The sequence below is a fragment of the Lasioglossum baleicum genome, chromosome 1 (assembly GCF_051020765.1).
Source record: "Lasioglossum baleicum chromosome 1, iyLasBale1, whole genome shotgun sequence".
In the NCBI taxonomy this organism is placed as follows: Eukaryota; Metazoa; Arthropoda; class Insecta; order Hymenoptera; family Halictidae; genus Lasioglossum; species Lasioglossum baleicum.
The window spans coordinates 23,460,138-23,472,710 of record NC_134929.1 but is presented as its reverse complement, the minus strand read 5'-3'; the positions used below and the strand labels follow the sequence as shown (position 1 = coordinate 23,472,710).

Below are 12,573 nucleotides of genomic sequence, written 5' to 3'. Positions count from 1 at the left end.
TCGATTTGATCTAGATTTTTCGAAACGTTAGAGTACCCCAAGGTGAGATAATTGGATACAATTAGAACTTGATCCGTTTTGTAAAAACAGGAGCTCCATCCGAAAACGTCTACCTTTTCTACCAGCGTCAAGATTTATATTAAATTAAGGACCTCCGGCTTATCTCGTTACTCGGTTACATTTTGCGAGAACGCTACAGCTTGCCGAGGTACCCTAAACCAACTTTAATTAATTTGATGTACCGCTCTGTTAGAGTAGCAACTTCATTTACGAACATTGCAACCCTTCTCATCGTTTTACAGATTTCAACGGGATTCGGACTCGCTGGTTTCTGGTCAATTCAATTTCTGGATCATGCGAAGACACATAGAACCATACTATAGACATATCCAGCAGTTGATCTGATTCGATATATCAGTCTTTTAAATTGAATACTTCATTCAAGAACATTTACACGTCCTTAATCGGTTGTTCGTTTCTAGATGTCTTATAGCTGATCAACTTTGTGGATTCTATCATGCTAGAGAAGATAGACTGACTTTCGTAGATTTTTTTCTTAACAGAAACAGCGATTAGAAAAATTTACCCTTTCGACCGCCTTGAAGACCCGAATCAGGTTGAGGCCCGCCAGCTTCTGGATGTCTTTCTCCGACCATCCTCTCGCCAGCAGCTCCGCGAACAGCTCCGGGTACTTGCTAACATCCTCCAAGCCCGACGGTGTTCTGAAACATGTGGATCATAAAGTGTTTTTATGAAAATGTTCGCCGGCCATCTGGGCATGGACCAGCCACCAGACTAATCGTACGTTCTTGTTACCGACGAGAGGCCCTTTTTCGCCCTCCACGGGGCTGTTAAGTGAGTTCATAGTCCATCGGACTAACAGCGCTTCGATAAAGTCGGTTCTCGAGTGGTCGCGCCGTGGAACCGGATCGCCGTTATTTACATAAATATTTCCGTGCGATGGAATGAGTTTTTAATGAACCGACGCCACAGTGAGCGATTCCTCGATTCTAGGCGGACAAAATGGTAAATTTGATCAACATCAGATATCTTTGCTGCCGTTCTATGTTTACGAACATTAATTTATTCGATATATAACGTAATATTTCGATTGCACATGGTTATTACGACGTAATACGGCGTTAAAGTTTTGTTTTTGCGAGATACTATAAATAAGCTAATTAATCTTAAATATGAGTTAAGATTAATTCTCTTTCCATTTTGTGTATTGTTTATTCACGTATTCAAACAAAAACTATAAAATATTTCATTTATGTTATTTTCACAAACGTTGCAATTAATTGTTTTATTTGTCCATTTTAAAGAAATGATATAATTCGTTTAAGTTCATGTAGTTTTTATACACTCGTCATGATTTCTGAGAAATAAAGCGTTATTACTACAAGATAACACACTTTGAATTTTGTTTACGTAGAATCGAGGAATCGATCACTGTGCGACGCGGCGATTAGGATTAAATTAAAAAAGCTGCTCGAAAGTTTTCGACGGGACCCCGCGAATCCTGTGCCGCGATCGTGCAGTTTCGTCGGCGCGTAATTCTTCGCGGGAAAAATCTATTATACGTCGGTCGCCGACGAATAATCTTCTTTGCGCACCTTTGTTACTCGACGTTGCCGTACACGGATGTGTACGCGTGTGTACTCGCTCGTTGCAACTTTTTCCACGAGCTTTGCTCCGCGTCGAAATTGAGGGTGGAACGTTGACAAGTACAAAAATCCGTTCGCGAAAGAATTTGATGACATTCCGCGTATTCTTTGGCCGAGTTTCTTCAATGAACCTCGGGTCGAAATTACGCGTGCCGGCGTCCGGCGCTTTTTAACGTTTCATTTTCTTGCAAACTCGCTTGCACACGAACAATCCTTGCCTCTGTTATGCAAGAAACTGTTCGCAATCACTGCTCCCCGTCCCATCCCACCGACACTGATAACTTCCCCGCCCCGTGTTCTCTTGCTCGTTCTTTATTTTCTATTATTTTTTCCAGCATTCAAGAATTTCTGCATCCCCCCTTGTCGAACACATCGCTTTCATTCGAGATCACCGATATCCAAGCTTCCGATTCCTCGTTTACTTTTTACGACGTCATTGCTTTCGCATGTTTTTGATATTCAGACCAACTTCAATCGCCGACAGCAGCGTTTCAATTACGGTTCCGCGGCGGTCTTTTAAAAGACGGCTCTCGCTCGGTAGAACGTTCAGGAAAATCAAATTACGATCTTCTTTCGACGACCACGGAAACTCTTAAGACATTTCTTTTGATTCGATTGCCAACATACATATTCCGACTCTTTTAAAAGGACTTTCTTAATATTGGACCATACGACTTGGATCTTTTTAATATGTTAGGACATTTAGTTTACTATGTTAAACAATTTTTGAAAAAATTGCAATTGACATTGCATTACAACTTTTTTATATGGGCCCATGCGTGGTGGTAACTTACGCACAGATCTAAATTCAGTTATTTTCCTCGACATCGAATTTATGCTCTATTTTCGTCCGCCCTCAACACAGTCGCCATTTTAAATATTCTCTTGCCTCCTCGGACGCACGGAAGATTAATACGACGACACCGACAATAAGGAGATTTATAGTTCGCGCGAGCATGAACGGATCGCTAGAAAGGCCGGCACAGACGCCTCCATTTTTCTATTCGAGACAAACCGGGCCCCGGTGCATAGTCCACGTACAATGACGAGCTTGTCGGGTGGAGCAGTCGCGGATAAATTATGAGTCTCCTCGGGCGGTTTATCCCTCATTACTTTAATTACTATATAGCGAGCTACCGGGCGAGTAGCGTGAGTTCTATTCTAGACGTCAGAATGCGACTTCGCCTTTTAACGGACTCGGACGACCAGCGCCCGCGATACGAACGGGTAAATGTGCCACGAGGTCGAGCCCTCCACGATTTATAACGAACTCGTTGTCGGCCGAGCACGGATAACCGGCCGCCGGGATAATGAGAATTAACGATCCCGACGATTTTTATTCGCGATTATTGCGACGCAATTAAGACCGGCTGGGCTCCGAATCCGGCAGGTCGATTGATTTGATCCTTCGATACGCTGCACCGTTCCGTTCCGCGAATCCCATGGTACGAGACACGCTGACGAGCACGATTAACCCTCGCACAGCCCTCAGAAACGCATAAAAGAGTCTCGAGAGATTTTTCACCCATTTTCGCTTTATAAATCGCGCTTCACTCGTAATTTCATAGTAGATCACGGTGAGCTCGAAAAGATCCAACAAAAAATTGAATTCCGCCGATTAAGAAATTTTTATCCTACTGCAGCACATTTCGAAAAGTATATTCGGAGAGAATTTGAACATTTTACAAATCTCACAAATCCCCTTCTGAGATTTACAAAAACGTCTTTCTCTGTCAACCGTCATATTCCAAATAGTAATTTATAAATATCTGAAAGTTGCAATCGATAACGGTAACGACGTCGCGTCCCGGGGACATACTCCAGAAGATGCAAAAGGTTTCGTTCCGATTGGTCCATCCATCTCGGCGTAATCGGTTAACATACATAGAAAAAAAGGCACATACAGATCGAATTGAGTAAACTCCTCCTTTTTCAAAGTCGGTTAAAAACGAACGAGAGACAGACGAACACAGGGCAAGAAGAGCATCGATATTTTTGTATGGAAAATGTATTTGGTTTCTAAACGTGCACACAATAAATAGATCATTTATATTTTAACTTTATCTTCATGATTGGAGACACGATTTCATACAGTGCGTAGTACTACACATCTGGTTGTCGACGTGTTAACACGGCTGATTTAAACAGCGTCGTTCGGTTATACACTCGATTATGGTCCATATAATATTTTATTTTCTCGCGAGAACGAATAAAGCCTATGAAATGTTCCCCGCGTTGGTTGTCCTGAAATAAAATACTGCAATAACGTGTGCACGTTCTCGATCTCGTTCTGGCAGACCAGAATGGCGGTATAGCTCGCAATCAAAAAATCATTCTCGTTATTCGATTCGGGAAAAGCATTTGCTTCTGAAGCGAGAGAAACAACGAGAATTGAATGGATCACATTTTTGAGCGATGAAATGAAAGATGCTCGGCAATAGTTTAAAAATAAGAACTAATTCCAAAAATTACATTAGAAATTTCATTGTTTATTAACAAGTATCAGACTGCGGATATTATGCATTTATGATAAAAATGAGTAGATGCAATTTTAAGGGTTGACAGATTGAAAAGCTTTAAGAGCGTCATCTATTGGTTGCAGTATGAATGAAATTTTCATTCGGCTCTTATATGTTGCAGTTTATGTAAACAAGTTTTATCTTGCATAAAGATCCGCAGTCTACTAAGTATACAGGCAATCATCGAAAAAGAATGTGTGGACTGTAGTAGTAGGCTTTTATCTATACGTATAATTCCACACAATCAAATTTTGCAAAAATTTTAACAGCTTACATCTCAATAACTAATTTAGTAGAGTTCTTCTTGATCGTACTTTTGGAGTATAAGGAGATAATGTTATCGGCGCCAGGTTCGATCAGTTAAAAATATTGGGGGAACGACAGATGGTGTTTCGTCCTGGACCCGCTAGTAGACTCATCGGTAAGGCTATCTAGCGGGCCCTGCCTTAGACACTGATGTCTGGTGACTTTCTGAAGGAAAGTTGTATATATACTAATTGGTGGTGATTTAGTGTCTTGCGAGAAAGTTATTCAACGATGTGTCCTTCTGTTGGCCGTGGCCGAAACTAAATATTCGACCGTGTTGTACCTAATTGGAGACGTGTTGAAACTATGCTTTCTAAATTTCTTTTTCGCCATATCCAATACTTAAATCAAAACGTCAAATCATTTTTAAAGAGTTTACCCAACTTCGATTTCACGTATCGAAATCCTCAAACAAGGTCACTTAGTATTAAGAAAACCCTCAATTACCCGAACTGAAGCCGGTGAATGCAGGCACGTTCAAAACTGAGTTTTATCTTCAATTGGAATCTTTAAAAACTTCAAATCTTTCAAACGTCCATCTCAGGACGTAACACTGACTATCGTAGATTTTTTATCTCAACGGAAATTTGGAGCTAGAGCAGTATAGAAGATACGAAGTCGATAACGAGATATTCGGGGCGGAAGCATTAGCCACCGAGTACACTATCGACAGCGGGAAACTGCACACAATGACAGTGATCGAGTTCAAGAGACGTGGCTGTAGAAAGCGTGCACGCGACGACGCGATGCGGTATGGCTGGTAGTCGTCGCGTTAATGACGGACACACTCGATTTGGAAATTCCCGAGATTGAAACAACGCTCGTGACCGCCGGACGGTCGATCTCTGCTCACAGTATACAGCTGCATAACTGCCAGTTTCAGCCGCGATATGACGCGCCATGAATAAGTCTCTAACCGCTCTTGTTGGCCCGACATTGTCAGCAGGTAGCTTTCAACGGTTCTGCAACGCTCGTTGTCGACGGTCCCGCGTCTCTGACGCTCGTTATGACGCGCGTAATGAGAACGTCGAAATTCAGACTGATCCCTTTTAACGCTCAACTCGGCCGTCATTCCTCTAATTCGCCGTGAATATCTGGCTGCGCCGCGTCAGCCCGACGCACCCGGGCGTATCGTTATTCCCGGGCGTCTGGCTCCCGTCGATTTTAACACCGAGCCATTTATTTGCTTGTTTAACACCTGCGATCCGGCACGACGCGGCCGAACAGTCGGGCTCGCTTTAAATGACGCGCGCATTCGATCGCACAAACCCACAGTCGAGGATACGCTGAACGCTCCCCAATTTTTGTGGATTGTTCGATTCCCTTTTAACTCCATAGCTGTGCAGCTCGAATTTTAACTATTTTAATGCTCAACGCATCATTTCTTCGTGTTCTCTATTTCGTTTTTGTCCGGAAATATTGTAAAATGTACAGAGTGTTCCAAAGACCTATTTACTTGAAGATCAAGGTACCTAAAAGGGCTGTTATCGTTGCTTTCGTCGCGCCTTCTTCCGCCGATCGACCGGCAATCCGCGCGGGAGCGAATATCAATTACGCGAGCCGCGGGCTACCTGAAAAACGACCGCGGCGAGCAGGTTCGCGGGATATCGCGCGTGATAAAATATCGCCGGCGGAAAATTGGGCCGAGCAGATTTATTGGCGGCGTTCGAACTGAACGCGGACCAAGTTGCCGGGGCACTATGTTCCCGAGAGCTGCGCGGCGTGGTCACCGCGTTGTTCCAATTCGCGAAATTCTCTTCCCGGTCTCCGGTTTTCCTCCGGTGCTGAGGATTGTCACCGCGCCCGTGGGATCTGCGGGAACACGGATAAGTCCAACACAGCGAATTCCCCATAGGAGAACGAGGAAAAATAGAAGAGAATTGAGAAGCCTCCATTCGATCTGGACAGCGGAACCGCATCATCGTCTTTCTCTGTTCTCGGGGCATTGAACGAGTGCGACTCCCGTCGAAACCGAAAATCCGATTCCCACGCGAAGACACATCTCGTCCAGCACCGTTGACAGTGATTTATAGGCGGGAATGAAAGGCAGCGGGCGAAAAAACCACCAAGAAACGCTCGGGAGGATCGATACGAGGAGGAAACGCAACTCGGAGCTCCCGAGGAAGGGAAACGACGGGGATCCTAAGCTTTCACCGCCTTTTCCAGAGCCTGTACCTCGGTGTCGGGGCTGATTACGTCGATCGCGGGATCATCGGACGGGATAATTGATGGTAATTATCGGTCCGGTGAGGTGGGGCGCTTCTGCAGCAGTTCTGTCGCATTTATTCTCCATTGATGCTGTCTAGACAGGAAATGGAAACTTGGAGATACTTTGGGGAGCTTCGAAGCTTGTATCGATATCGTCGACGGCCTCTTTGGACACTCCCGTCGCTCGATCTTCGGGGAATCGAATGTAGGTTGCAGTTTTCCTATTTGGAACAGCTGTCGGAGCCTCTGGGTCTGGGGTGCATAATGCAGACTCTGGTGGAAATGGTTTTGCATCCGATAAAAGTATTTTCTTTTTAATTTTCGTGACAGCGGAACGCGTTCACAAATATTTCTTAATTTCTTCGGAAAGTGTTGATTTCATAAAAACGCGAAATCTGCTTTGTCTACATATTTTTTGTGATTTTTACGCACGTCGATCCAGGAATCAGTAAGTTGATAGATGTTTAGCCGTCGATTTCACCGTTCCAGAAACTTAATCGCGTTAGCTGTCCAAATCGTTTCGAAAAAGAGTCTCTGCAGCGAACAGCGATTAATCGCCTAACGAAGTATTTACCGAAACGCGTCAGAAACGGCTCGGGGCCGAGATATCTTTGATGTTTCCAGTTGTCTGGCCAGTTTTAGCATGGCAACCGCGGCGGGGGATTGCGCAGGTACAGCTAATTACCCCATTAGACTAACGATTGCTCGGAGGTTGACCGCAAGCACGACATCCTCGTTACCGGAGCTCTCCGGCGGATGAATTTTAATTGCATCCGGAAGTTTGTTGCGCGTAGTTCGCCGATCGGCCGTCGACGGGAAGCTTCTTGGTTCTACATGGAACTCGCATTTCCGGCCCGAGAAAAGCCCGAGAGCTCGATGCCTTCCTCCCCCTTCTGTCCTTACGTTTTCACCGAGTATCGATGGAATCGGGTCTCTCTCTCTCGCCGGGTCCAGGATAGCCGAGGTACTCGATGCGGGTACTTGACAGTGATTTATAGCGACGCGGCCGAGCCGAACGCGGAGGGCGGCATAAAAAAACCGTAATACGGAATTTCCATAAAAATGTACGGGTCCGGGAACGTAGATCGAAAATAGTGAGCGGAGCTTTAAGGGAACTCGCATCGGAACTCTTTTTCTTTCGCCCTCCTCCTCCTCTATTCTCCCTCGATTTTTTATTCCCGAATATAAATCTTCGAGGAAAGCGGGAATAAAAAATCGATCCGGTGGCTTGTTTAAACGAGCCGCCGCGAAATAATGCAACCTCTGCGATTTATGCAGAATCGGGGCACTTTGTACCGCCGCTCGGTTTTAAACATCGCCGTAGATCAAAAATATTACATTGCCGTGAAAGATTGCTTCGCTTTCCATTAATATGTACAATGCGAACCGAGAATGTTTTGCAAGTTGACCGCGGATCTTCGTGCAAAATAGAAAGCTTCTAACCGAACTGTAAGCGGCACAAGTTAAATATTTTTACCAAATAAGCAAGCAATAAATGAAGGCTCATTCTTCTCGAAAATTAGGCATCAAAAAAGAAGTTTATTTCCCTGTGGATTGTCATGTATTTTATAATTCAATCCTCGAGGCTTAAGCGTTCTGCTAACACGAGTTTGAACGTTCTTAAAGGACGCCATAGCGTACAATATCGACATCTCGGCTAAATCCGTTCCACTCGAGACTGTTTCGTCCGCGAATATTCTCGACCCATTTCTTTCACGTGGATATAATTAAATACGAGTCGGGTTTCTCGTTTTTCTCCGTCTGCCCACGGATTACTCGCCGCGGCGAATCGGTTGTTCAAATATCGAGATAAAACGTCCGCGGTTTCGTTGGCTAGTGTTTGTTTAAAATTAGTTTGCGTTCCCGCGGTTCCGTGATTTTCTTCCTAAGGAGACGCGTTTGCTCGCCACGGAGAAAATAAATTAGTCTCGCGATGTCAAACAATCGTATTAACGCAGCTCGCGGTTAACTCGACAATTATCTCGTGGAACCGTTATATCCGCCGGGCCGGTGATAACCGGATCCTTGTCCGCAAAACAAATGGGGCCCCGCTGCGCCGCGCCGTGTCGGGCCGGGTCGGTAGTTTTTAGCGGCGCGACTCCATCGGGACTAGAGACGAGAGACTATCGAGTCGTTAAAATTTTCACGGTTCATTGTTGCCGAATGTTCCGATTTTCCGGTCGAGTTAATGACGTTCTTTTTCCTGTTGAGCACCGTGACGGATGGAAAATACGCGGAAGATAAATCGTTCCGTCTGTTAATTGATCGATCATTGCCAGCGCCGCGCCCCGGGACGCCGCGCATTTATCTTCGCCGATTGCCGGACGCGTTCAATTTTTTCCCATCGAGTTGCGCTCCGGCGCGGCGGCAGCGTTTTCGCACCGGTTTTCCTCGAGTGCGGGAAACGCCGTTCCACGGACTTTCGCCGGCGAAATTCCACCGAGTTCCTCTGCGCCACGGTGAAATTTTTAATTTCGGCCCCGGCGCTATTACGAACTGTCCACGGTGTCGGGGACGTCCGGTGTCCGGCACGAATCGGACATTGTTTTCATTCCGATGCGAACTTTCCCAGATTCCCCGACGCTGCGAGCGTTACCCGACACACTCGCCTCTTTTCATCCCTTCGGGACAATTACAACGGGGTCATATCCGCGCGTGAGCACGAATTTTTTAATTCACGCCCCGACGGTCAAAGAGCACTGTTGCTGCAAAGGGAAAGTGGCCCAGCTGCATGCTACTGCTAATTATACGAATTTGTGCGGCGAGATCAAAGCCGACGCCCACACGACTGACGAAAGTATTTGTACGGGCCGACCGGTGCATTTGTCATTGAAATCGGGGGAAACTCCATCGCGCCGTAAACATTTACTATGAAACGCTGCGCGTGCTTTGTGCTGTCGGTACATAACACTCGACGCAGAACGCGCTGCAAATTCTTAACACCTTCCTGTATGCTGCTCGCGAGACTTCTGCTCCCTTCTGTCTTCGTTAGAAAATCCTTCTGTTTTTATGTATTTCTCACTGCCACTATTATTAAACATACACTTGAATACTCTAATTTTTTCCTCAGCGAAATTTGAGGTTTATTCGAAAAGAAACTGAGAGAAGTTCTTCGTGCAAAGTAGAGAAATTTTCTTGTCGCGTCGTCAATGCCAAAGAAAATATTAGTTCCTCGCAGGAACAATCCACAATTTTCTATCTGCACAAAAACTTTGTTTTTATGAAGATCAGACTGGACTCGTGGTCGAAGGAGGGTCTAAAATTAGTGTTAGAGTTTGTGGTTCAGGATATTCAACCGGGATCAGAATCAGTCTTACTTTCAATAAACATAGACTTGTTAAATAATATTGTACAGCTTTATTATATACACGTCTCGTCGTTCAAGATGGAGAAGAAGAAGTGAATAGTGCGAAAAGTAATAGAGTGTTCAAAAGAATAGAAAGAGGGCGCGCGGACTGTTTAGTGGACGCGGTGAATTTGAAATATAGAATTTATTTCTATTAATTAGAACAAGCTATAGGGAATAAGTTCTTCGAGCAAAGTATTCCCTGTAGCTTGTTGTAATTTTAGATCCTCCTTCCGACCACTAATCCAGCTCGATCTTCGTAAACATTAAGTTTCTGTGCAGCTAAAAAATTGTGAGTTATTCGTGCGAGCAGGTAATATTTTCGTTGGCATTAATGGCGGGATCCGGAAATTTCTCGAACAAATAGGGGAGAATTCTGTCGCGTGCTTCGCGCCGCGCCGCACCGCACCGGTTCAAGCGACCCTTTTTGCCATGGGAAAGAAATTTCGTTGTCCAGGCTAATAATATAATCACACCCGTTTCGCCCGTTGGCGTTCGATTTCCCATAAAAATCCGTGGACGTTCGGGCCCGTTCTTTTCTTCCGTTTCGTCTTTTTGTTGCTCGACGTGCAAATGCGCGGTTCGTTGCGTATGCGTTGTTTTTCAACCCCTTGTGTCCGATCCGCAGCCTCGTATTCTGTCATTCGTCGCCACGCCCGCCCGCCCGCCCGCGCGTGTTTTTCGCGCGGCTTCGAAAAACCCGACAACTTTTTAGCAGCTGCTGTCCGCGTTCTTTTTCCCTTTGCCTCGCACCCTTTTTTTCCCGGGGCCGCGGCTTAATGGCGACCGTTCCGATTTCAGCCTCGGGCAGGTGTAACATGTCGCCGTTTCGCAAACGGGGATGAACACGGCGGTAGAGAGCGATTCGACTCCTCCCCCGTTCTTGTTCGATTGTGTTTTAATAAATATTTTTTTATCGAAAGAGAACGTACTGACACAGGGTGCAGGAAGGGGGAGGGGGGGGGGGGCGACATAAATTGAACAGAACGCACGCGAACCCGGTGAATTTGCTTTCCGGGAATTTTCTGCTCGCTGGTTTATGGTACAATCAGTTCCAACGGGATTTGAATCGGAACACCGGGAACGCTGAAGCAGAGTTTAGAGCCGAATTTTTCTTTCAATATTTCCCTCCTCTATATTCAGCTCGTAGATGGCGATTCTAACAGGAATGCAAGCATGCAGCAAGAGAAGATATTTATCTATGAAAACGCGTTGACGTTACAAGTTACTCCGTGGATCACTGCGTCCGAGGTTCTCCCAGTATTTAACCTCACGCAGACTCTCGTTTCATCGCATATTAATAACCCTCGCAGGTGGTAGTCGCCCCCGTGCACCCCCGAATTTGTTACACTTCCCGAAAGTTTCAGGAGACTGTAAATTCTACGTGCGAGCGAGCTAACAGTTTCTTCGCTTCGCAGCACTCCTTTGACGTAACTCCTACCGTCGTCTAACTTGCTATCGCGACCTCACCCCTCGTGCGCGCCTTTCGTCGCTGTACTATGTGCGAAGCTAATCTAAAAAGGAGCTCTCAGACTGCCGCATCATTTCCCGGAACTATGGAAACGGCGAATCGACGGGGAACTAGGAAAATGTAGAACCGAAGAGATATCGTAGGCTCTGTATCCTGCGGTTCTAATACATTCCTGAACATCATGTACAACCCCTGGCAGAATGTTTCCGATCGGAGGCATTGATACGGATTTTAGAGAAAACATTCACAATTTGGAAGTATAAAATATTACTTTATGGAGTTAAAACTGATGGTAAATGAAAAGGGGCTTATTGAAGAATGAAAAACAACAAAATAACATAAGCTTCCATTTATTATAACAACGAAACAAGAAAATAAACAAAATGTTACACGGATAAAATTTTCCGATTCGATTACCATTGGATGATTCATATAGAGTTTTTTGCGCTGATTCCGAATCTGCCCTTAATTTTTCCCCTAGACGCACAGTTTTTGAGAAACTCGATTTTGAAAAAAAAACGTATTTTTCAACTTTAAACAAATATTGTGATGTTATTATAAAAGATATTGGATTGTTCTTTGCAGCAAAAGATTCTGTAGACTTTCCCGAATACAGTGATATTCTATATTAATACATTATGAATATTTAAACATGTTTAAACAATCGTTAAAGATGGAGAGACACCACTTTTGCCTCAATTGTTGAGGATATTTTTCAGTTTATCTTAAAAAATAAGGGTCCGGCGTAAAATCTAACTGTATCACGCGATAAAGCAGACTTTGATCTTGAGAAACCACCCTTTAAAGTTTGTAACATCGACGTTTTTTCGAACCAAAAAGCAAAATATCTTCGCCCGATATGAGTTGCCGCCAGTGGCGCTCGCCATTAGTACGGCCGTTCGCCGCGCCGCATCCCGTCACTGGCGGCAACTTATGTCGGCCGAAGATACATATTTTGCTTTTTGGTACGAAAAAACGTCGACGTTGCAAACTTTAAAGAGTGGTTTCTCAAGATAAAAGTCTGCTCTATCGCGTGATACAGTTAGATTTTACGCC

At 44.9% G+C, this 12,573-nt stretch overlaps 1 protein-coding gene across 2 annotated transcripts in view; it reads right to left on the bottom strand.

Annotated features, from left to right (window-relative positions):
• LOC143213635 (dipeptidase 1) overlaps positions 1-12,573 on the bottom strand; it is a 146,505-nt gene that overhangs the window by 11,904 nt on the left and 122,028 nt on the right. For both annotated transcript variants that reach the window (XM_076433695.1, XM_076433691.1), the window contains one exon: positions 587-722. In XM_076433695.1, coding sequence (XP_076289810.1) covers positions 587-722 — 136 coding nt within the window. The remainder of the gene's footprint in view (positions 1-586; positions 723-12,573) is intronic.